The following is a 24,585-nucleotide window of genomic DNA, read 5'->3' as shown; positions in this document are numbered from 1 at the left end:
TGTTGCAAACATTATATTGCACTCTTTTCCTTCTATGAGTTTTCCTTAGGGGTTTCTCATATATAGTTTTTAATGAGGCAATATCAACATAAAGTTATGTATGTCATATCATCCGTTTTTCCCACGAGGTTTTTTGGTGGATGATACTCAGACATAATATGCATTGTCCTCTTTTCTTTATGTGAGTTTTTCCTTTGAGGTTTCTCATATAAAGTTTTTGATGAGGCAATGCCAGCGCAAAGGTATATGCTATATCATCTATTTTCCCCATAGGGGTTTTTGGAAGATGATATTTGAAGCATATTGACCATATGGTAAATGTGTTATTAGACTAAGACTTTGGGATAATCTTAAGGGTCTACTAACATTGGTAATTGTATATTACGGTGTTTCTCCTTATTTTCTCACTGGGTTTGAAGGAGTTTTGCCTATTATACCCGAATTACTTTGGTTTTTTCCATAAGGTTTTCCAAAAATTCTCCTCACATTTTTTCTGAAAGGTTTTTGAGGAAGCTATATATATAGTAGCTCTATTTAGTACTCTGGGTATAGAATAAGCTATTGCGTACCCTAGCGAACCAACCGAACCAAACTTTGCACCCGACCGATCGCAGCCTGCGCACCCGACCCGCGCTCATCCCCGCGCCCGGCGCGCGGTTCTGCCCCCCACCCACCCACACACCACCCAGCCCGTTCCCGGCGCCGCACCACCCAAAACCGCCCAGCTCCCGATGCTCCCCCCAATCCCGGCGCGCCCGGCGCCGCACCTTCCTCCCGACGGGTTCATCACGACCGGTGCCGCCCCCTCCCTCCTCTGCTGCGGTGGTGCGGAGGGCGGATTCGGCGAGCTCGCACGGCATCCACGGTGGCCTCCGGCAATCTCATCGCGTGGCGGCCTCTGCAGCTTTGCAATCCTTGACTGCCCGTGGGATTTTAGCGGCGCAATCGGTGGAGGCAATCCTTCGCACTGTTGATTGCTATCCCCCGAATCCCATCTCCGTTGTTGCCCCTGGCACACCGCCTAGGCGATTATGGCGGAACCGCCGGAGCTGCTCAATGCGGGACCTGCCAGACCCCAGACTGCGGCTGCCCTGCGAACTGTGGTGCTGCCGTGTAATCTCTATGCCGCAGGTATGCTTCTAGAAATTTCGATTTTTCTATGCAAAAAATCTCATCCATATCGTCTTGTTGCTTGCAGTGCATAGATCTACTCATTCTCGACCAACATCAAGTGAAGTTCAGATCTTTTGTCTGCCCAAATAACTCCCTTGTTGGTGTCCCCTGGCGAAAGAGAGAGGCAGCTAGGCTGCTAACGTCAATCTGCTGCATGCATCTTGGATGCGGTTCTTTGGGTGGCAATGGAGCTGCAGAAGCAATGGGCCAGAGGCCTGACTCACAGGGAGGTAAATTATCCAATTACTCTTTTGTCTACGTACGATGCTGGGTAGATTAATCAAGCATGTGTAAATTGATCAGCTCCTGCTTCCATTCGCACTTTCTCTTGGTGGCACCTCCGTTGATCTACTTATGCATAAATACCTTTTCTCATTGTGGTGGCGCTATTGTAGAGATGGTTTCAGATTATTGTCCCGTAGTGCTGAAATTTATAGTGGTTTCCTTTGCTTATTCATCCAATCTGACAATTGTTTTTCTTATTTACTTTTACCAATTTCTCATTCATTCCCTTCAAAAATACGGAAATCAACAAATAAGCTTTGTTTCATATAACAGTTGGACCTTTCTCATGGCTACAGTGTCTTCATGTTCATTTTCATTAACTGAAACTCTGTTTTATAATTTTAAAACTCTATTCCTTCTCTGTTTTCCATATGCATATATGGATCATGCTGTAATTGTGATTTGAGTACAACCACAAATTCAGATTTTCACAGCAATCTCGAAAAGTAGTAATCTGGTAGAAAGTTGTATTGTTTCTTTTCCTGTGAAAGCACATTGAGCCCAGATCTCATTTAGCCTTGGAGCTCGATGTGTCTGCACAGCTATTTTGATGCACTGATACTTGAATTGGAACTATTTTATTGAACTGCTCTCAATTAGTCAATTTATCTAACTTTTGCGCTGTCTGGGACACCATGAGCTGTTGTTGCCTCACTAAGTGTTCTGGCCTAATGTTCCACTATTTTGTTGATGTGGTAATGATGATCATTGCTTGTAGCTAGGTAGGTGGTTGGGAGTATCTTCAGCTGCACCTCATTCTGTTCAGATGCCATGGTACTCAGTGAGATTGGCTAGGCATCAGATGATCAGAGGTGAGCTCTATTCTTTTGCATAAATCTCAAGTCCTGGAAACATTTGGCAATGTTAACTATGTGCGCATTGATGCGTGAGTTTGATGTAACCAAGTCTTCTGCATGCTTCACTCATGCTCATATATTTAGTACTGATCATACTGTGCTGTATTTTTTCCTTTCTTGTCAATCATTTTTTTAGTGATAGTTTACAATAAGATATCAAACAGCTACCCCTGATTCAGTTCAAATCTTCCTAGTAGGAACAAGAATGGTTTTTTTTATTTGTGTTACTCCTTGCCCATTCAAACTTCTGCACCATATTGTTTTACAGCTTCAGGTTGTGAGTACTGCCTCTAATTCGATCCACCTACGACATTGGGAATGCTGCTAGGGTATAGCAAATTCTTAACAAAAAAAGAATCCGGTAGGATATGGCAATGGGATTACTTTTGATCTGGATGCTTTACTTTTCGTTTTTTTTGCTCAAACATGATCTTTTTGTGACCAGGCCACTAGCTTTTATGCCCATGCATGGTATTATTTGTGATCAGGCTACTTTAGTTTTATTTTTCATACATAGTAATATAGTATTTATGTGACCAGGCCAATCTAGTTTTTATGTTCACAAATGGTATTATCAGTGATCTGGCTATTCTAGTTACTGTGTTCGTAAATAGTATTATTTGTGATCTACTTTAATTTTTGTGCTAAAAATGATTTATTTGCAATCAATCCACTTAAGATTTCACGCTCATGCATGAGTTTATTTGTGATCAAGCCACTCTAGTTTTTGTGTTGCCACATGGTATTATTTGTGATCAAGCCAGTTATTTTTTTGTGTTCACTTTGGATGATAGAGGTTCTACATGTAGACATGTCACTATTTGCACTGAGGAACTTAACGTTGCCAGATTGCATAAATTTTCCTAGGCATACATGGAAATATTTGTGACCAGGCTATTTAGCCTGCAAATAACTAAGTTTTTTATGGTTAACATGGGAATATCTATGCATGTTATTATTTTGTGGTGAAGAAACTAACTCCATGATAGGTTACATATAAATAAATTTTCTATTCACGCTTAACATTATTTATGATAATGCTAACATGGACCAGTGTTTGCAGGAAGAGGTCGCAAGCAACCTACAAGAACGAATTCACCGCGCGGACTGCGACGAGCTCAACACATTTTATTTTTGTCGTTAGCCTTATTCAGTCTGATAAGACTAACATGTCGCATGCACAGAGATATTTACAAAATATTGTACAATACCGATCTGGTTGAATTGTTTAACACTTACTAAGAAATAAGGTTTTCCATCGGCCATCTTTTTGTGGCTGCAATGTTTACAAGTTTGTCGGATCATGCGAATATAGGTACGGGCTGACCTATGAATAAAAAAATATAATAGAGGGAGCCACAATTGAATAATTAATAAAAGAGCGGAAACTAGAAATGAAATCGTGAGAGAGTAGATATCTCGGTATAATGAGTTAAGTTCTTTTTTGGTGGGTTCCACCCAATAAATGCCCAATCTGTCACGGTTTTGCCTGAGCAAGTTTTTTATTCAAAAATTGATGGCGGGGTGTGGGCGCCGAGCCTCTTGAAAACCGGTAGGCCAACTGGCCCACGCTCACCATAAGAAAAACCAGACGAAGGGCGGAAGGGGTGCGGGGGCGGAAAAAACTGCCAGCGGGCCGCGCGGGGGGGGGGGGGGGGGGGGGGGGGGCGGCGGAGGTGCTCGGGTGTGTGCCGTCGGTTGGCTCGGGTATGGAATAATATTCCATACGCAGGGTATGAAATAGCGATGTCATATATATATATCGCATCTCCTGATTTTTCCCATAGGGTTTTCAAGGAGTTATTCGATTGATTACAAGTCCACAAGAAGATTAAATTGATTACAAGACCATAAGAAGAAGAAATTGATCAAGAGGGAGTGTTACGAAGAAATTAGTATAGTGATCAATTTCTGTAATTATTTAAGTAGATTTAATGACATCACTAGAATGTCATCAGGAAGTTACTAATCACGAAGGGGCCCCTCTGAAGGAGCCATCTCGAAAGGGCCAAATATATATATATATATATATATATATATATATATATATATATATATATATATATATATATATATATCCCATCAATGAGAATCATTCCATTCACCTCCACTTCTAACAGTTTTTTGTGCAGATTAGAAACTAGCTTGAACAGTTAGGGACCATGCAATTTACTTAATGGTTATCTAATATAGTAAGTCTTATACATTGCCATGTAATTTTAAGACGATTCAACCGGTGATACCTAAAATAGATTATTTTTAGGTGTCTCATAATTGTTGCTCAATCCCTTAATTTATATATAGAAAATGGAATATTGTAAGTTGTATGACAGTACTTACTCCTACGATGGTAAATTAAAAGTCTCATCGTTCTTAATTTTAGCTTATGATGAGAATCATCACCTTATTCTCTGTCATCCCTATTAATAAAAAAAGCCTACGTGAAATTATATGAGGCAATCTATAAGACGGCGGCTGATGTGAACGAAGTATATTCTCTTAAGCCTACGTGACGTATGGTACTCTGGAAAATGCATATGGATATATACGCACCTGTTGGTACACCTGTACGATTGGTCACGGGGCTCGTATTCACGCTTATCGCGCTGGAGCGAGATCACTGGGGCCGAGCCTTTTCGACCTTCCTCTACTTAAAACAATATTCGTTACCACGTATTCTGAATGACATGACAAATTAAAACAGGGCCACAACAGCAAGTGTCCCTGGTGACCACGCAAGCACGCATCTCACATGCATGCATTTCTGCAGGTTGCCCAAAAGGATTCCCGGCCCACCAGCATTATCTTTTGTCCTATCTAACATCTTGGCAAATCAAATATTACCGTAAAAAAAAAGTGAAAGAGCCGGTAACCTAGTGGTTATAAAATTCTCGGTAGCATCTCAAATCATGGGCTTGACACTCATGGAAGCGAATATTCTAAAATTAAACGGCGTTGTCCTTTCAGTATAGACAGGGCCGGCTCATGATTTTCAAGGGCCCCAGGGCGAGCCAGACTCTATGGGCCTTTTAGGCTCTTCACCATGATGTTATAGTGATTTTTTTAAATAAAAATTGAAGTGAGTGAATAGTCATCGACCTTCTAGAGCTGCAGTATATAGATGAATGACATCGAAATTATCAAATATGCTAGGAACCCATATCAAATAAAATAGCATTGCTTGAGAGCAGCGGTTGGTGACGAGAGCTGACAAGGACAATGAATTTTTTTAATGAAATTGGCACCGGCGCAAGTTTTTTCCCCGCTCTATATTTTCTTGGCATCGTTTGAAATATGCATCACCTTCCACAGTGTGTAGAGTAATGCCCCAATCCTCTCTTTCCTTTTTAAGCATCACTCGAGCCTCATATTATGGAGGGTCTTAGGCCATCTATTTTTTTATTTAAGACAGTAATTAAAAGAAAGATAGAAATTCTAATAATATATGTGATTCATGCAAAAGTCAAAGTCCTATGTTTTTTTAGATTACAGAATACAACACAGACACTCACGACGCACGCACACACACCCCTATGAACACACGTACGCAAACCCTACCCCTATGAGCATATTTAAAGACTGAACCGACAAATTCTCTAGATTGACGAAATCACCACAGGCGCTTCGCTGTCGACGGGAACATCGCCTACCACCGAATGCATAACGCTATTAAATCCCAGAATATTCTTTTCCATGGAGAGTTGAACTCAGGACCTCAGGTGCTACTAAGGATCTTGTAACCACTAGGCTACAAGCCCTTTCGCGAAAAACCTACGTGACTGCGGCGTGACTGCTTGCTTGCTCGTATACTCTAAGTTAGACCAAATATTATTACCTAATATATACTAGATATTGGGCCCCCTACTTCGTGGGCCCCGGGCCGTCGCCCTGCCTGCCCTCCCTCTGAGCCGGCCCTGAGTATAGACGATGTTTCCCTCGACAGCGAGACGCTTGTGGTAGGATTTGCCAGCTCAGTCATCAAAGACGCTCACAGAGGTAGTGTTCGTGTACGTGTGTTTGTAAAGATGAGTATGCGTACGTGTGAGTATCTGAGTTGTACTGTATAATTAAAAAAAATATTACCGTGACAAAAGTTAGTTGAATATGTGTTGGAGTTAACTAACCGGCCTGATGCAATGCAGTGCCTAGATTGCTTTGCTTTTCTTTTACGTCATGTATGGTTCATGACACTCACTATTACCGAAACAGTTTGTGCTGGCATCTTCTATTTGGGGTGCTGGCGTTTGACTTTGCCCACCGCCAGTACAAATTGGCATGTGGCCGGCCGCTTACGGACCGCAGCATTGATCCATCCGTGTTGGCGGGACATGCTAGAGGAAGGGCCACTTAGAAAACCGCCAGCACACAAATGACACAGTATATAGCCGTACGCGCCATCTTCCTCTTCCAGCCTGCGCCTTCCATTTGACTCTATTATGTGAGAGTTTATAGCACTCACCGCTACTTTCCAAGCTTCTTACCTTGAACATGAGCAAAATAAGGGCGGTTTTTCATGAGAGAGTTCCAACGTTGGTTGTCCCTATTTTTATCTAAATGTAGGATGTAGCTCAATTTAGCACCGATTCTCTCTTCAATGGAGAAGTGGCTAGCGCGCACCTTATAATCTAGCATCAATTTCTAGTCTTTTGACTAAAGGTTTTAGGGGAATGGTGTGTATATGGATTTCTTGCATGCTACAAGAGAAAGGAATGGACAGAGAGCAACAATGATCTATTTTTTTAGTCAAGTAAACTAATGAAGCATTGCATATACATATGTACTAGTTTTTCTTATAGCAATTTTTAATTATATAAATTGGTGTCGCATTGTTGAATATATTGGTAAATTATTATTCTATATGGAAAAATATTCTGTGCGCATGAGGCTAGGTGCACACCGTCCAACTCTTTGGCACATGTAAAGGTAACCGAGGATCATCACAGTGGCTAACCAGCGATTTTGGAGCCCTAAATACTACCGGCCTACCGATCGCCTATGGAGGGGGGCGCGTGTAGCGTGTGCACAGAGGTTCACTGTTTTAGATGGTAGTGGGGGTTTGCACCTTTTTTACAGGACGTAGTGGCCGCGTGAGTTGCACAGGACGTAGTGGCCGCGTGAGTGCTGCGCAAGGAAGCGCACTTTCGAATCACGCACATGCATTCAAGGACTATTGGGCAGCACTCATTAATTCAAACAATATGGCAAACTAATTAATTTGTATATCCAACCAAAAAACAAGCACACCCTAGATGGTTTCGGGGCCTCCAGTCAGAAAGCTTTTGGATTTTGGTTCTTGAACATTCTAGCAGTTTTTTTACGCCTCTGGTAAATGTATTAGATCGTCAACTTTTCCCCGAGGGGCAAGCACATCGGGTTTTTATTTTTGTTATAAGAACGGAGAAAACATAAATTTTGTATATTCATGGTTGCATGGGCGGGTCGCCAAAAGGATATATCCTATGATTTTGGTTCAAGCTGAATTTATTTCTATGGTTGCTGTCAGTGTCAGAACATTCGCGATGGTAGAATAAGAGTGAAAACATAAAGGGGACATATATGCTGGAAACCATAATCTTCGTGAAAATCCGTGTAAATCATGGAAAAAAGTCATCTAAATTCACAAAAAAATCACACATGTAGATAATATGATGACACAAGCTTGTAAATATCCTGCCCAAACTCGACTTCATTTGTAAGATATAAAAATAACAATTTTTAGAAATTTGTTATTTTTATATCTCACAAACAAAGTTGAGTTTGGATAAGATATTTTACAAGATTGTGTATCATCATATCATTTGTATGTATGATTTTTTGGTGAATTTAGATGATTTTTTTGTCATAGTTTGCACGAGTTTTCATGAAGATTTTGTTTCCACCAGACATGTTTCCAAACATAAATTCATTGAATGTTTTCTCGCGCAACAAAAAATACTGACAGCAAATAAGTTGATCGCGAGGCAAGGACTATGCAACCCAACTGGTTCTTTATGTAATTTGGAATAGGAAAGGGCTGCACATCTTGGACAACACTGCAGTTTGCCACTGCACGTAGTGGAGGGTGCAAAAGCAGTTCAGTGTTTCAAATAAAAGCTGTCTCCCCAATACTCGTACAACCTATCAACCTATGGTTGTGTGCAGGGTAAATGCATGCTGATTAATCTAAATGCATGGAGGATACACGTCACATAGCACGAATCTCACAGCATCTTTTGAAATGAACGGAACGATTGATGGGTGGGCACCTGACCCCGTGCGCACAAAATCCACACTCATTCTATATAAATTACTGAATATATAAATGGGTAAATGATTATAGCCTAGACTGCTTTTTCTTTCTTTTACGCCCTGCTATAAGGTTCACTTGATTTTCTATAGCGTGATTGCAGTTATATTAAAATATCAAGATTGGCGCCATAATGATTATATGATGATTGTATTTTTTCTTTGGATATTCTTTTTTCCTAAATAGTTGTTCATATTACTAATTTGATACACATAATGATAACAAAACTTTTTTTTAATAATATAACAAATAAGTTAAATAAAGGGCGTTAAAAAAAGTCACATAGTTGTTGATTGATTGTATGTTAAAAAAGATAATTATCCAACAAACAGAGAATAACGCATTGTTCCATCTCCTGGCCAAAAAAAAACACATTGTTCAAAATTATATCAAATGCAAGAAGTGAGATACAATGATCCCCATGATGGTTCTTGGGCATACACCAACGCAGTAGATGGTCCATTCCTTATAGTCTTGAAGATGCAGCGTAACTCTGCTCAGCATGATTAATAGGGAGCCAGGGAGTGAGCGCATCAACAAGCCTTTTGATGTCATCCGAAGAATGAGCTGCACTAAGGGTAATTCGCAACCTGGCAAGAGATCCACAGTTAGACTAAGTTGAAATAAATGGACTCTTGTATTGTGCTACTAGGGGATGTATATGTTCATTCATCAAATTCTTGCAGGGATCCCACTTATTACATGAGCAAAACGCGGTGCATTATCAATTCTACTCCCTCTGTTACAAAATGTAGCTAGGCTGTTTTATTGTCATGCGTCTAGGATATATTCTATCTAGGTATATAGCAAATATTATGAATTAATAAAAGCTAAAACGACTTATATTTTGAAACGGAGCGAGATAGGTTGATGTAGAAACATCACGACATGAAAAGGGAGATGCAAAATTCATAATATGGAGAGAGAAAAATTAAATGATCTGGAACCTAGATGAGTTGGGTGGCACTACGGGCGGTCATATTGGTTGGACAAGAAATCCAGATCTTAGAAGATGCCTGCAGTTTCAAAATAGGGAAATATGATAAACATGAACAGACGAGAGTGTCAATAAATGTAATAAATATAATTTAAGGAAAAAATCAGATGAAGCAAGAGGCAACCTGTGAGCTCTGACAGCTGCTTCTTCACTTCCAACTACAATGACAATGATGGGACTAGTTATCTCAAGTTTGGTCAAAGAAGCAAAATACCGCACATGATCCCAAATAATTGATCTTCGCCATATCTCCTTCTTTGAGACATAGATCGCCGCTGAAACCAATAGTTCCAATTCAGAAAATTAACGCCCCTGATGCTATAGTCAAGAACAACACCCACTTACTGGCTTATCATTAAGGGCAAACGTTGAAAAGACTATAGTTTTAATGTAATGGAAAGTTTGGAGGGAAATGTGGATGCTCAATTCAAATGATTGTAAAAAATCAAGCTGAAACTCATGTACTGTTCACTTTTAGAAGAACTGTGACAGATGTTTTAAGTTGTACAAATGGTACCATTGACAGAAGCAACCACAGACACCGGCAAGGAAGTCGAAAATATGAACGAGCGACCTCGTGATAAAATTAGCCTCTTCCATGGAGTACTGCTCAGCATTTTTCAACCAGTTAGTATGTAATAAATCTCAGTGAAACGCCAACACTGACACTCCAACCCAGTATTCAGCAAATTCCTAAACATGAGAATCTGCAGTACAAATGCACGAAGATTGATAATTCCGATGATATGAGCTACTAGATACGTGTCTACCACAATAATGTTCGGTCTCCAGAGTGTGCACTAAGATTATTACTAATACTAGCTTAAAAAGGGAACATATTCGTCCACACCAATTGTTAATTAGGAGTAAGTTCTCTGAATGGCAATGTCATGTGTTAGGAATTTGGGTAGCCGGGCAGCAAGATCAGGAAATTGTTTCCGTTCAAATTTCAACCTACCATAGACTGATGCATCAACTCTATTTATTTAGAGGGATGTAGACCTAATCAGACCCTAATATTCCTTGCTATTGAATCCAAACTGAAAATCCGTGAAGTGTATCACATTAATCCAATAATGCGCCCACATTTATTTGACACATTCATTAAATTAAATTGCTGCAAAATCAGGTTACACTATGCTGTTGTATGGTAGTATAACCTGATTTTGCAGCGTTGCTCGCATTTTCATAAGCATATTTCTATACATGACCTTAGAATTTAGAAACAACAAATAGTTCGTTCCATTAGACTGTATTAATTACCTGCATGCTATAAAACCACCCTGGCAACCAACTCCCTTGCTCAAGGAGCCCAGACAAATATCAATGTCATTTTGACATGCAAACAGCTCAGGTACACCACCACCGTTCTCACCGCAAACAAGCGTTCCATGTGCCTTGAAAAAGCAATTGCAAACATTATTTTTGTCGCTGCAAAGATATGCAAAAAAAATGTAACTTAAGAGAGGAGACAAAATACAAACATCATCCACGACCAACAAAAATCCATATTTTCTTCGTAATTTGACAAGTTCAGGCAGAAGAGCGAAATCGCCATCCATGCTGAAGATACTGCATATTATTGCAAATGGAAAAAACTGGTATCATTTTAATACTCTGACAAATGCATACAGAAACACACAGAACAAGCTCTCTCTATATATAGTTGCAGTTAGTCAATCATGGGTTACCTATCGGTGACGACGACTTTCCTTTCAAATGAGCAACTGGACCTGCAAAGATAGCAAAGAAACAGTTACCAGATAGTTCAAGCCGTGGTTAAGTTAATTGTTGCATTCTCATGATTATTGCCAGTAACTAAAAAAAACATACAGCAGGGAATCAAGATGCGACATGTCACGGTGCTTGTAGACAAATGCTACCGCTTCTTGCTGTCTCTCCACAAGGCGGATCCCATCAATAGTTGATGCATGGTTCAACGCATCTGAGAAAATTGCTATCCTCTCATCCTCTGCAGGTTTTCTCCCAGCAGATAAAAGAGAGCTGATACTACCCAAGGCAGTCATCACGGCCGTGTTTGCAGAAAATCCGGTGGGACAAAGGAGACAATCCTGTAGAAGTAGAACCAATGAAAATCGATCTATACGGAGCAGAAGAAAAAACGATACAAAAATTGAAAGACACTATCTCATAGAGCGAAATGTACCTCTTTTTTCTGCAGTTTTGCTAGTGATTCCTCCACCAATTTGTGGTAAGTTGTGTAGCCACAGATCAACGAAGACCCTCTCGGCCCCATGCCGTACTCCTGAGCTGCCTACCAAGTACAAAGTAGTTATCTAAGAAACACGACAGTGCAGAGCCAAAGAACGAATGGGCAGAAGAGTCGTAGACACAAAATTGGCACACCTTGACTGCAGCCTCACGGACTACCGGATGCGAGCTGAGGCACATGTAGTCGTTCCCGGAGAAAAGGACCAGTTTACGGTTCACCTCGTCTTCTTTGCTGCTCACCACGCCATCTGAAAACCAAAGCAAACCAGGTCTTGATGAGATATTTCCTTTCATTAATTAAAACGAAACTTTATCCAGCAAATAAATCCTGTTACGAAAAATAATGTTGCGCCGTCCCATGGAAAATAATGCTGGGCAGTGGGCACTGACTCGCGGCGAGCCATTGCTGGAGAGAGTTGCGGTCGATCTGGACCTCGACGGTGTCGCGGTCCCAGGGCTCCGGGCCGGCGAAGGTTTCGGAGGGCGGCGGCGGTGGCGCGAGGGAGATGAGGCGCGTGTTGAACAGGAGCCTCCTAGCGGCCAGACTCGCTAGCGCGGCACCGACGAGAGCGTCCCACTGTGCCATTCCTTCGTGCAGACGGTGGTGATGCGTGGCCGGTTGGGGTTGACACCATGAGGAGGAAAGCGCAAGTACGTACATATAGTACTGTGATCAATATCAAAGGACAACTCATCATACATGTTTTGTCGTTAAACTAGCAGCTAGCCTAAGCCTATTCCAGCACGTTGCAGATCTGGCGGCCGGCTTCGACCATCGAGCAGATAATTGCGAGTACCAGTCGATACCAATGCAGCGTCACAAAGCAATGGCAGCGCGCGCGGCACTATTTTGGATTCCATGTGGGGATCCCGCCGTATGAATGACTTCATTATATTGGACCAGTAAGCGGCAGCCAGGGCGTACGCTGTCTTGATTCACTGAGCAGAACTACTCAGATATTTCGCTGTTAGCTAGGTTTTACTGAGGTACTCCTAAGTAATTCTGCACCGTCAATTTAGATGGCTTTTATCCTATACTAGTAGTGCCCATGTGCGGCACGCACATGTTTTAAAATTAAGAGATTTCTAGCATAAGTCCACATGCGGCAGGTACATATTTTAAAAAATTCAGAAAATAACCACTTTATATTTAAAGCAGTGATTGATATGTGACAATTATATAAACAACCTAAGAAACAAGATATTTAGATTAATTAACCAACAATTTAGCTTAAATCATAATCCATACCATAATTATTTTCATCCACATATTATATTATATGTATCTTTAATAAGTTTGTGTGTTGTGCCCATCTAACAAATCCATGCACATAACAATCAACAAACGTTTAAGTGACAGAGAAGAGGAACCTTGTTCAACTTGGTTCCTTCTTTGGGATAAGAAAATGTGAGTACAACTCGGTAGTTTGGTTTCTCACAAAGTTATAAATTTAAAAGCTTGAATTGGATAGAACATTATAAAAGTGCTACAACCCCACGAGTACTGCCATTTGGTCTGCCATCCATCCATGGCAATGGATGAAGAAGACATTTCTCACATCACACTACATGATCTCACAGAAATAGTGAAATTACAATCTAATATGATGTTCTGGCGTAGCACCAAACCTTGGCCCCTCCTTGCCATGATATCTGAAAAATATTGCTCTGGATATCCAATACAGAAATTAAAACTAATTCAAAAGCTAGAATTAGAAACTAATATGTTTGATAGCATACCTATTAGACGGTAGACCTCTTTGACAATAGGGTAAGATTATGAAATATAGGGGCAGGAAAATAATCCATGTAAATAATTGGGAGAACTTGATTTAAACAGACTGGGTTTAAAATTACATATTTCACAACCTTGCTATGAATCTGCACATTAGCAAAGTGTGTCCCCTGAACCTTAATTCAGGTGTAGTAGTTTTTCTATAAATGCTTGAACCTTAAATAGACTGGGTTCAATGCCTGAATTTTTCTATAAATAAATTAGAGTTTCATTTATACTAAGAAACCGTGTGCAGTAGTTTTGATGATTAAAATATAAAAGTTCAGCTACTTAAATCACCAAAAAAAATTCTTATCATACCAGGCATGTTCTATTACTGAACTGTCCTCAGTAAGCCTATGAAGGAAAAATAGAAGAATCTAGTAGTCTAGTAGTAATATAATTCAGCGACAAACAACACAAGAAATATTTTTTAGCTTGAAGTTTATAAATCTGCCATGTATTTTCTTATCAATATTGCTTTGCAATTGAAACAACACTGCAGCCATGTGAGTGGGATGAATAACCTGCAATTGAAACAACTTTCTCTTATGCTCCTGAGTTAAGTGGAACATCTCATCGTGAGTGGGATGAATAACCTGCATCATTAACCAGATTATTGGCCATGGAGGATAAATGCCAGTTTCTTAGGATTGCAAAGGATGTGAATTCAAAGTCATGCTTTCTAAGCTAATTTTATAATTAGCAAAATGATCTAGTGCTTGACCCAAACTCAGCCATGTGTTCTGTTCAAGTGAGAAAGCAGTGGGTCCTGCAAACAGTAGAGCCTTTAGGAGTGGCAAGGGCACAACCTGATACAAGCAGATCAACCGGCACATCGCTTGCCTGCTACCCACCCTTGCCATTGGCTCCACCCTTGCCAACCTCTTCATCCCAAGCATTAACCAAACAGTTGTGGTGCATGCCAGCTGCACAATTTATTTAACATAAGCAACTATAGAAAAATTAATCTAGCAGTACTCCTACCATGAAGGCCATTGTTACTTTAAGAGAAGCTCATTGATCTACCAAGAATGAGACTTAAAACAACATTACAAAACTATTTTGGTGAATGGTTTTACTTCACGTTGAATGGTTTTACTTCAATCATAAATAGACTTAAAACAACATTACAAAACTCCTGACAGGTATTCAAGTAGGAAAAAAAGTCTCGGTGCCTCATACTGAATGGTTTATTAATCAATCGAAAATGTAAGTGATGGAACAAGAGCTGTAGAGAAATTCTTACAAGCGCGAGACTGGAATGTATCCTGAATAACTGAATAAGAGTAGCCATTAGAGTACTCGTCACTTCTACCTTCATGAATAAAGGGATCAGATTTGTACAAAATTAGTTCTTCTGGCAGTCATCACCGGCTTTAGAGCCTGGAAATTGGAGAGTGCTTGTCATTGCCAAAAGCACCAGAATAAATTAATAGGCATCAGAGAAAACTTCTAGGGTTCCTTCCTACCACTAATCAGAAAAAAAAAATCTTTTTTCTTTCTAAAACAGATAAGGGCTTATGATAAGCATACAATATTTGTATATGATACCAATTATGGATTCTCTTAATGGAATACATTCTGAAAATTAAACCAACACCTGAATTGTAAAAAAAATGGCCAGTGACTCCACAATCACAGTAGCTCAATTTCTCTTCTCCTTCTCTTTTGCTTCTTTCATCAAATAGTACTGCTCTATCCATTAAGCTAACATGGGACTCCCCTCCTGGCAAACTAAATCGTATACCCAGCACTAAGTTTACATTGTTCTAATGTCCTACTAATTCAATCCTGATATAATTATCTATGTGCTCTTTTGTCATCAGATCTGAATCTTAGTCTAAAGTTTACCTTGCTCGGTCGCAGCTCACTTGGCTGGGCACCTGTCTTCTTCTCTGTGACCCAAACAGCAAGGAACAAAGCTCTGTCATGAAAGTAACAATAGTGATCTGACTGATAGGTACGTAAGGAAAATCTGAAGACTTGTACCGAAACCGCAGCACCATGAGAATGGTCTACACCTTGACACTAACTGAATGCTTTACACAGATATTAACATGCTACAAAGCGCTAGACGATATTGGATATTATAGAAACTATACCTTGATAATAAGAAAGAAATAATTCCTGCACATCCTCCCTGCAATACAATGTCCTGGCCACAATCCAAAAAATTAAGCCATCAATGGTGTTCAAATTGCAACTCTAGAAGTTCAGTAACATTGACAAAACCTTTACAAATTTCTCATAACCCATAGCAGGTGCTAAAATCATCTAATTTGGATCGTATATTCTATTTATGACGGTTCCTAGAATTCACAGTAATAATCTACATATATTTTCAGACAGCAAAACGAAGTGATTGAGGAAATAATGAAGAGGCACGTTCAAAAACACAGCTAGCTAGCTATGATATCCTATCATCACTTACCTCCTGAGGCAGCGACTCCATGGCCCTTGGCACAAGAGAGGATGGGACCATCCGTAAGGGTGTGGCTGTGGCCTGCGGAGGGGAGACACAGGATGGGAAATCGATGCTAGAGGGAAGCACTACGCCGAAACAGAGGAAAAAAATGAGCCGACCTTCAACCACGGCCGCGAGGCTGACGGCATCAGGGCCTTCAACCAGGACCTGCAGATAAGCAGGCGGAGGGGCCGAGGCCGCGGGTGGGAGCAAATGGGAGGCGGTCGAGCTCCCGGTCTCCACTGCTCGTGGAGCAAGGAAGCTCCTCCCTTCAATGTCGCAAATCCAGTGGCGAAAGGGAGCAGGGGCGGCGCGCGGGCCCGCAGCTCGCCAAGAGGGAGCAGGAGGAGGTGGTGGTGGCAACCGCAGAGACGCGGCGACGACGCGGACGGCCAGGTAGCCTGAGGCCACCGGTGCCAGGGGAGGCCGCTGGATGGGGAGAGAGGGGCCAGCGCCTTCACCGAGGAGAACGTCGGAGCTCGAGCAGGTGAGCCTCGCCCTCTCTCGGCGTGGCCGGATCTCGAGGAGGCCCGCCACCGCCGCGCGCTCCGCCACTGCGCAGACCTCCGCCGGTGCCGCGCGAGCTCCCCCGCCCTGCCGCCCTGTCCGCGGCCTGGAGCAAGGAGGGCGGAGAAAGGAGGGAGGGGGCCGGAGGACTCCGGCAGCTCCTGGAAGGTCGCCACGCCGCCCTGTCAGCGGCCGCCGCCGCACGGGCCGTGCTGCGCCTTCTCGCCGGCAACCGTGAACGGCCTCACTGCGCGCCGCTGATCCTGCCACTGCGGCCCCTGCCTCTAACCCCACCGCGAACGAGCTCCCCACGCGCCGCCCCTGCTCGGTCAGCGCCAAGGTGAGAATCCAGGTGAGCGAGGGCATTGTGCCCCACACCGCGGGGGAAAACGGGCAACTCGCGATGATTACAGCGTGAGGGTCCGCGATGCCGATGATCACGACCAATGACAATGACAGAACGGGTACAAAGGGTGGGTATGTGGAGGCGGGGTGAAAAAAACGGGAGTCGGAGGGGGCGCGGGGTTTGCACGCTTTTGGTCAGTCAATTTTGCTTCTAGATGGGCCCAAAAGTGTTGCGTTGTGAGGTGGATATGGGGACTAGTTTTGGTGAGAAAGGTTCCAATTTCCATGAATCCTTATAGTATAGATTTACCTCCTGAGGTTTTGTAATAAACATGGCCCCATTTAGGCTATTTAGAGTGATTTTGGTGATCGATGGACAACATAATCAATGAGACTAATGTGTTTGTCAAGTGAACATTTCTAAATCGCAGGGATGAACTAAGCCCTAACAAAGCAAAACATGGAGACAGATCTCCAAGAAACGCTGAATTGGACAAGTTCTGCTGAAAACAGTAGCAGCGGTTAAACCGGCTAGCATCAGATAGACCGACGCATGGTTGTCAAAGCAATATCCCAAGTTGTGCCGAGCCAAGTGAAGAAATCCAGTGCGACCGGTTGAACCGACGGTCGTGAAATGAGGTATCAGGGCATTGCCTAGAGAGCATGTTAAGCGCGCAGGAGTCAAGCCTTCAGCACCAGTTAAACTGACGGTGCACAGAAGAGCATTGGTGCATTCACTGTGCCATTACTCAAAGAGCATGTCAAGCGTGTAGAAGCCAAGTCTTGAGCATCGGTTGAACCGGTGGCCATCAGAGCATAGCATTAGTGCAATGACGTCAGCAGAAGAGGATCAAATGCAATGACTATGTGACGGTCCAGAGTGACCAGTTAAACCGACACCCTAGCATCGGTTTAACCAATAGTTGTAGACTCAGCTGCAGAAGTGTCAGAGAAGCCAACGGATAGATTCAGCCTTTGAGTGACTGGTTGAACCGACGCATACCACCGGATGAACCAACGCCTACGCACAAAAATGCCCAATGGCTACTTCAAGTGGGGCTATATGTATGGCATCCCCCGGCCATTTTGGAGTTGCTGGAGTTCAGGGAGACCCCATACACATTGAAGAAAAGGGTTTCGCTCCTAGGGTCACGTCCTACGGCCAACCTACGGCTCTGATACCACCTGAATGTCCCCACATAAGAGAAGACTTAAATGTGTTACAAACATCAGTCTAAGGAGGCTGATGACACATTTATTACATCAGATGGTTCATTACCATACAACTCTACGCGGTAGTGAGCAGAGAAGCGCCACTATCGTGAGGATTACAATCCACACACACGCAACAATATTAAATATAAAAAGAAAGTCATCAGAGTCTTGCGCCATGCGGTATCTCCTGCGGGTGACCCTACTCCACAGGCAAGGCTGGGTGCAGGACGGTACCCTACTCGACGTCGTCAGGAACGAAGTCTGGATCTTCCTCTGTAAAAATTTAGAATGTGGTGAGTACAAACGTACTCAGCAAGTCCAACCACACCCACGGAGGGGTATAAACAGAATATAATGCATAGGGTAAATCAAGGATAAGGCTATGGTTTGATTTGCGAAAAGGAATATTTTATGCAGGGGTGCATTTGAAAGCAAATATTTCCAGTTTTTCTTGTACCGAGTAACACCAAGGGTTGATCCGCACAGGATCCAAGTTTTAAGACTGCTACCGGACTCCTCATCCGCCGTAGCACACGGCACAACTGCCGGACACATTTCCAAAACAACTCACACCAACCCATCCCAGGTTAAACACTAGTTATGTGACCACACTGTAACTCGCCCAGTACCATGGGCACGGCTATTCGAATAGATTCTTAACTCTGCAGAGGTGTGCAACTTTACCCACAAGCGGGGTACCACAACTCGATCACCTTAGTGTCGGTACAGATCCCAACAAAGCCATTACCCACATTAGCTAGACCTGACTAGCCATCACGAGATGCACCAAGGGGTTATCAACCTATCACAGAGGTTCTAACCGGGGCATAAGTCACACAGAGCTAATCCCTTCTCCTCGATCACCCGTTGCTCTCAGCTCTCCTGATGGCCATCAGACTAACTAATGGGGTTTATGCTAAGCCATTGCCCATACAACGGTCGAGTGGTTCGCACGATAGTGGAGTTTGGTGAGATGACACACCAACTCGGTCCTTAGGGGTGACAAGATGGATATCTCCCTTCCTTGCTCTGCCACACAGGCACAAGCACACCGAACGGCAAATCACACAGAAATGCCATCCATCCCGTCTAGACTTATCTTTCGAAAATTCCACTTTTATCCCTTCCCACACACACACACCTTTTCTTTATAAAACAAGTTGAAATGTGTATAAGGTCCTAAGCATTCTAGTAGCGATTAACGTCCAAACAAAATCAGACATTAATCTAGGTGGTCAAGGAATAGTTATAACAAATCAAGGGGTGGCTATCCAACCATGTTTTCAGCAAGCAAAACATATGCAATTTTGTAAAACAGGCCAATAGGTTGTGTTTATAAAAACTAGGACAAAACATGCATCAAAGGGCGGGATTGAACTTGTCGTCTTCGAAGCCTTTTGGGAGTTCCTGATCGAAGTGCTGTCCTTCAGGCTCGGGGTCGTAGAACTGCTCCTCGTTCGCTTGCTCACAGTACTGCTCGTCAATGGGCTCTCCCTCGTTCACATCGTGATCTACGGTGTGTACAAACAAACACACAATCAAGAAACAGAAATAAAAGTTTTCTCGTTGAGCTCGTTTCGGAAATAATTAAGATATGGAGGTAGGAGTAATATTTTTGGACGGTTTCTTAATGGCATGGTCAAAACTATACTATGAAAGGCGTGGTAAAGTTTTGGGTCGATCGGATGTTGGTTGGCGCATGAAATGATAGGTTTTATAAAGGTTCATGGGCTAAATAAGGAGTCAGGGACCTATTTATAAATACTCCCGAGAAAGTAGGGGCCTGTTTATAATTTTTGGAAACATCTGGACTATTCTAGAAAGGTTAAGGGTCTATTTAGAATTAAGTTTGTATGAGGGAAGGGTTTATTTTGAAACATCTAAAGAGGAAGGATTTCTTTTGGAAAAAGACAATAGGGTGGGGGGCTCTTTAACCAATAGCAGAAAGGGGAGGGGGCTATGGGCAAATATGCCCCCCCTTCTTCCTCCTCCAGCGCAGAACAGAGGAGGGGCCGTGCGGCGCCGGCGGTAGCCCGATTCGGGCGCCCATGGCCATGGTGGCGGCCGGGAACGAGGGGGAAAGGGGAAGGGAGGTGCGCGGGTGTGATTCCCGGCCTCACCTCGGGCTGGGGCGGCGCGCAGAGGCGGGGCGACACGAGCCGGCGGCGGCGGGCGGAGATGGCTGCAGTGGCGGCGCTGCGGGCTAGGAAGGGAGGCTAGGGCTGGCGGGTGAGGTTGTGGGGAGGGTGAGCCGCGCTGGGGGTCTATTTAAAAGCGAAGTAAGGCGGTGGAGGGTGGGGTGCGCCGGTGGCGGCTCGGCGGGCGGTGCGGGGCGAAGTAATGGTGCTCGGCGCGAGCGGTGAGGCGCGCACTGGTGACGCGACACCTTGGGCAGGCGGCGAGCGGCGCAGGCGTCGCTGTGCGAGCACAGCAAGGTGGCAGCGGCGGTGGCGGGGCTCGGCGTGCAGGCGGCGCTGTTGCTAAACCACGGCGGCGCGGCGAGCGCACATGGCGGGCCCGGGAGCAGGACGAGCGGGAACGGGGCGGTCGGCGAGCAGCACGCGTGCGCGTGCGCACCCACGCGTCGAGGCCGCGAGCGGCACGGCGGCTCAGCAAGGCGGGGCGTGCGGCGTGTCGCGGCGCACGCGGCGCGGCGTGCTGAGCGCAGCGAGCTCGTGCGCGCGCTGCCGCAGTTCGCGTGGCATCGGCAGTGGGCGGCAGCAGCGGTGCGGGCCGCGTGTGGGGTCAGCCGGGACGGTGCACGTGCAAGTGGGTGGAGGAGCATGGACGGTGCTCGGGCGGCCGTGGCGCGGCGCGGGCGTCGCTGCGTGCGCGGTGGGCGCGTGTGCACGCACGAGTGCACGTGTGCGTGGGCAGGCCGAGCGGGGCGCGCGTGCCGGGGTGGAGAGCGTGGCCGGGCGGAGCAGGAGGTGGCCGGGGTCGTTCGCGCGGGAAGGAGGGGCGGCACGCGGGGCAGGCGAGCAGGGGCCGGGGCGTGCGCGGGCGCGTGCGGCCAAGGAGCAGAGAAGGAAGGAAGGAGAAGGGAGAAGGGAGAAAAGAAAAAAGGGAAAAGAAAATGGAGAAAAAGAAAAGGAAAGAGGAAAAGGGAAGAGAGAGAGAGAGAGAAAAAGAGAGAAAGAAAATTGAAAAGGGAAAAAGGGAAGTAAAATGGGGAAAAAGATAAAGGGAAGAGGGAGACGGGGAGTGAGTGCGCGCCGGCGGCGATGGCGAGGTGCGCGGGCCAAGGGAGGCGTGCGCGGCTGGGTGCGCGGGCCAGGGGAGGCGTGCGCGGCCGGGTGCGCGGGCCAGGGGAGGCAGCGGTGCGTGCGTCCGGCGGTCGTGTGTGGGCGACAGGCCGCCGAGTGGCACGGGATGGGATGGCGGCGAGGAAAGAGAGAGAGAGTGAGGTACGGTCGGCTTAAAGAAAAGATAGAAACGACAAATGGAATCGGGTGTTGGAGCGGCGAAAGATTCTTGGGGGGGGGGTATTAGGGTTTAGAGATAACTGAGCTCAACGATGAAAAACGATTTTGAAAATTTTTAGCGCGTGATTTATTTTGTGGATTTTTGGGAAGTTACAAACCTACCCCTCTTAAAATGAATCTCGTCCTCGAGATTCGGCTGGTTCCTAAAGAGATGGGGGAACTCCTTTTTCAGAGCGTCTTCACATTCCCAAGTAGCTTCCTCAACTCCGTGTCTACTCCACTAAACTCTGCAAATCCGTACTTCAGAATTTCTTGTCCTTCTTGTGACAGTGTCCAGAATCTTGACCGGTATCTCCTGATATCGCAAATCTGGCTGCAGATCTATTGCTTCTATTGGCACGTGTTCTACCTCGGGTACTCTCAAACACCTTCTCAACTGCGAGACATGAAACACTGGGTGTATGTCTGACATTTCTTCTGGTAGCTCTAGACGGTACGCTACTGCTCCAACTTTCTTCAGAACTCGGTACGGTCCAATGTACCGAGGGGCCAACTTTCCTTGCACTTGGAATCTTCGGGTTCCTCGAATGGGTGACACCTTGAGATAAACGAAATCCCCTGGGTTGAAGCTTATTTCCCGTCTTTTCTTATCTGCGTAGCTCTTTTGCCTTGACTGGGCTGCCTTCAATTTTTCTCTAATCTCGGCAACTCTTTCTTCAGCTTCCTTTATAAGGGTGGGCCCGACTAGGGCACGTTCTCCAACTTCTGACCACATCAGAGGAGTTCTGCATTTCCTTCCGTAGAGAGCTTCGAACGGTGACATGCCCAAGCTTGCTTTGTAACTGTTGTTGTATGAAAATTCTGCATAAGGTAAACTTTGTTCCCAATCCTTGCCATAGGTGAGAACACATGCTCTCAACATATCCTCCATAATCTGATTCACTCTTTCTGTCTGGCCATCCGTCTGGGGGTGATAAGCGGAGCTGAAATCCAACTTGGTGCCCATGGCTTTATGCAGACTTTTCCAAAACCTAGATGTGAACTGGGTCCCTCTATCTGAAACAATGCGGCTGGGCACACCATGCAACTTCACTATGTTCTCTACATAGAACTTGGCTAGCTTTTCTCCACCGTAGTTGGTTCGTACGGGTATAAAATGGGCTGATTTAGTAAGTCGGTCCACCATTACTCATATGGAGTCGTGTCCTTTCTGAGTCCTGGGCAAACCCACTACAAAATCCATTCCTATCTCGTCCCACTTCCAAACCGGGATGGGTAGGGGTTGCAAAAGCCCTGCTGGCTTCTGATGTTCGGCCTTGATCCTTTGACAAGTATCACAACGGGCGACAAACTGTGCAATATCTGCCTTCATCCCATTCCACCAGTATTTTTGTTTTAAGTCCATATACATTTTGGTGGATCCTGAGTGAATAGAATATGCCGAGTTGTGAGCTTCATCCATGATTATTTGCCTGAAGTCTCCTTTCTGGGGCACACAAATTCTATCTTTGTACCATAAGGTTCCCTTATTATCCACTCTAAAATCTGGTGCCTTATTTTCTCCAGTCTGCCTCCGGATTTCCAACAGCCCCTTGTCCGAACTTTGTGCCATTCGGATTCTGTCTTCTAGCGTGGATTGAATGTTCAGCACCTAGCTGGAACCTCGAGGGACAATGTGCACATTCAATCGTGCCATTTCTTCTTGCAGATGATCATCCTTGGGTCCATAGGATTTCTGGCTTAGGGCATCGACTACCACGTTAGCCTTGCCAGGGTGGTAATGGATTTCCAAATTATAATCTTTAACCAATTCCAGCCATCTTCTTTGCCTTAAGTTCAAATCCGGCTGGGTGAAGATATACTTCAGGCTCTTATGGTCAGTATAAATCTCACACTTATTTCCAATCAAATAATGCCTCCAAATTTTAAGTGCGTGCACTACGGCTGCAAGTTCCAGGTCATGGGTGGGATAATTCTGCTCATGAGGCTTGAGCTGGCAGGAAGCATATGCAACGACTTTCCCATCTTGCATGAGTACACAACCCAATCCTTGTTGGTATGCATCACAATAGATGACAAAATCCCGATGAATGTCCAGTAGGGTCAACACTGGGGCGGTCGTCAGTCTTCGCTTCAATTCCTGGAAACTCCTTTCACACAACTCCGTCCAGGTGAATTTATTCTCCTTCTTGAGTAGCTCTGTCATGGGCCGGGCTATCTTGGAAAATCCTTCAATGAATCTCCGATAATACCCAGCTAATCCGAGAAAACTCCTGATCTCACTTACATTAGTCGGTTGCTGCCAGTTGGAGACTGCTTCGACCTTCTTGGGGTCCACTGCTACTCCTTCTGCGGTCAGAATATGACCAAGGAAGGCTACTTTCTCCTGCCAGAACTCACACTTGCTGAATTTGGCGTATAGCCTATGCACTCTCAGCTTTTCCAAAACTGCCCTCAGGTGCTGCTCGTGCTCCTGAATACTCTTCGAGTAAATAAGCATGTCGTCGATGAAGACTACGACAAACTTATCTAACTCGTCCATAAACACCTTGTTCATGAGGTTCATGAAATACGCAGGTGCATTTGTCAGTCCAAAAGACATCACTGTGAACTCAAACTGCCCGTATCGGGTGACAAAGGTTGTCTTCGGGATATCGCTCTCCCTAATCTTGAGCTGAAAATATCCGTACCTCAGATCGATCTTGCAGAAGTACTTGGCCCCTTTTAACTGATCAAAAAGGTCATCGATCTTGGGAAGGGGGTACTTGTTCTTGATAGTGACTTCGTTTAGTGCCCGGTAATCTACACACAACCTTATAGTTCCGTCCTTCTTCTTGACAAATAGAACCGGGGCTCCCCAAGGAGACGAACTTGGCCTGATGAAGCCAATTCGTTGTAGTTCTTCCAGCTGTTTCTTTAATTCTGCTAACTCAGAGGCTGCCATCCTATAGGGTCTCTTGGCTATAGGGGCAGTTCCAGGAACAAGGTCAATAACAAACTCTACATCCCTATCTGGTGGCAT

The 24,585-nt window shown here is 44.5% G+C and overlaps 3 protein-coding genes across 11 annotated transcripts; 1 reads left to right on the top strand and 2 right to left on the bottom strand.

Annotated features, from left to right (window-relative positions):
- The first annotated feature begins 658 nt into the window (after positions 1-658).
- LOC120651402 lies at positions 659-3,603 on the top strand. 4 transcript variants are annotated; one of them, XM_039928880.1, is made up of 5 exons: positions 660-1,131; positions 1,199-1,403; positions 2,181-2,270; positions 2,584-2,676; positions 3,379-3,603. In XM_039928880.1, the coding sequence occupies exons 1-4, from the start codon at positions 1,057-1,059 to the stop codon at positions 2,607-2,609; spliced, it is 396 nt and encodes a 131-aa protein (XP_039784814.1). In that variant the 5' UTR covers positions 660-1,056; the 3' UTR covers positions 2,610-2,676; positions 3,379-3,603. The 4 variants fall into 4 exon arrangements, 3 of the variants coding, with proteins under 3 accessions (XP_039784812.1, XP_039784814.1, XP_039784813.1); XR_005666163.1 differs by lacking the exon at positions 2,584-2,676 and having other exon boundaries at positions 659-1,131; positions 2,177-2,270; XM_039928878.1 differs by lacking the exon at positions 2,584-2,676 and having other exon boundaries at positions 659-1,131; positions 3,370-3,603.
- A 5,266-nt stretch (positions 3,604-8,869) lies between these two features.
- Positions 8,870-12,579, bottom strand: LOC120651400 (8-amino-7-oxononanoate synthase-like). Of its 2 annotated transcripts, XM_039928872.1 has the most exons (11): positions 12,221-12,578; positions 11,966-12,078; positions 11,766-11,873; positions 11,432-11,670; positions 11,290-11,331; positions 11,083-11,170; positions 10,862-10,995; positions 10,116-10,204; positions 9,723-9,873; positions 9,549-9,617; positions 8,872-9,191 (listed from the first exon to the last, which is right to left on the bottom strand). In XM_039928872.1, exons 1-10 carry the CDS (start codon positions 12,489-12,491, stop codon positions 9,578-9,580), a joined length of 1,275 nt encoding a protein of 424 aa, XP_039784806.1. In that variant the 5' UTR covers positions 12,492-12,578; the 3' UTR covers positions 8,872-9,191; positions 9,549-9,577. The 2 variants fall into 2 exon arrangements, 1 of the variants encoding a protein (XP_039784806.1); XR_005666162.1 differs by lacking the exon at positions 10,116-10,204 and having other exon boundaries at positions 8,870-9,617; positions 12,221-12,579.
- A 599-nt stretch (positions 12,580-13,178) lies between these two features.
- LOC120651401 (uncharacterized protein KIAA1522-like) lies at positions 13,179-17,013 on the bottom strand. Of its 5 annotated transcripts, none has more exons than XM_039928876.1 (7): positions 16,191-17,012; positions 16,039-16,110; positions 15,710-15,762; positions 15,459-15,502; positions 14,923-14,990; positions 13,571-14,533; positions 13,179-13,498 (listed from the first exon to the last, which is right to left on the bottom strand). In XM_039928876.1, the coding sequence occupies exons 1-5, from the start codon at positions 16,942-16,944 to the stop codon at positions 14,984-14,986; spliced, it is 930 nt and encodes a 309-aa protein (XP_039784810.1). In that variant the 5' UTR covers positions 16,945-17,012; the 3' UTR covers positions 13,179-13,498; positions 13,571-14,533; positions 14,923-14,983. The 5 variants fall into 5 exon arrangements, with proteins under 5 accessions (XP_039784810.1, XP_039784808.1, XP_039784807.1 ...); XM_039928874.1 differs by having other exon boundaries at positions 14,854-14,990; positions 16,191-17,011; XM_039928873.1 differs by having other exon boundaries at positions 15,459-15,531; positions 16,191-17,008.
- Positions 17,014-24,585: the final 7,572 nt, after the last annotated feature.

This window comes from Panicum virgatum, chromosome 9K (assembly GCF_016808335.1).
Source record: "Panicum virgatum strain AP13 chromosome 9K, P.virgatum_v5, whole genome shotgun sequence".
NCBI classification, from domain to species: Eukaryota; Viridiplantae; Streptophyta; class Magnoliopsida; order Poales; family Poaceae; genus Panicum; species Panicum virgatum.
This window is presented reverse-complemented; position numbering and strand designations above follow the sequence as displayed.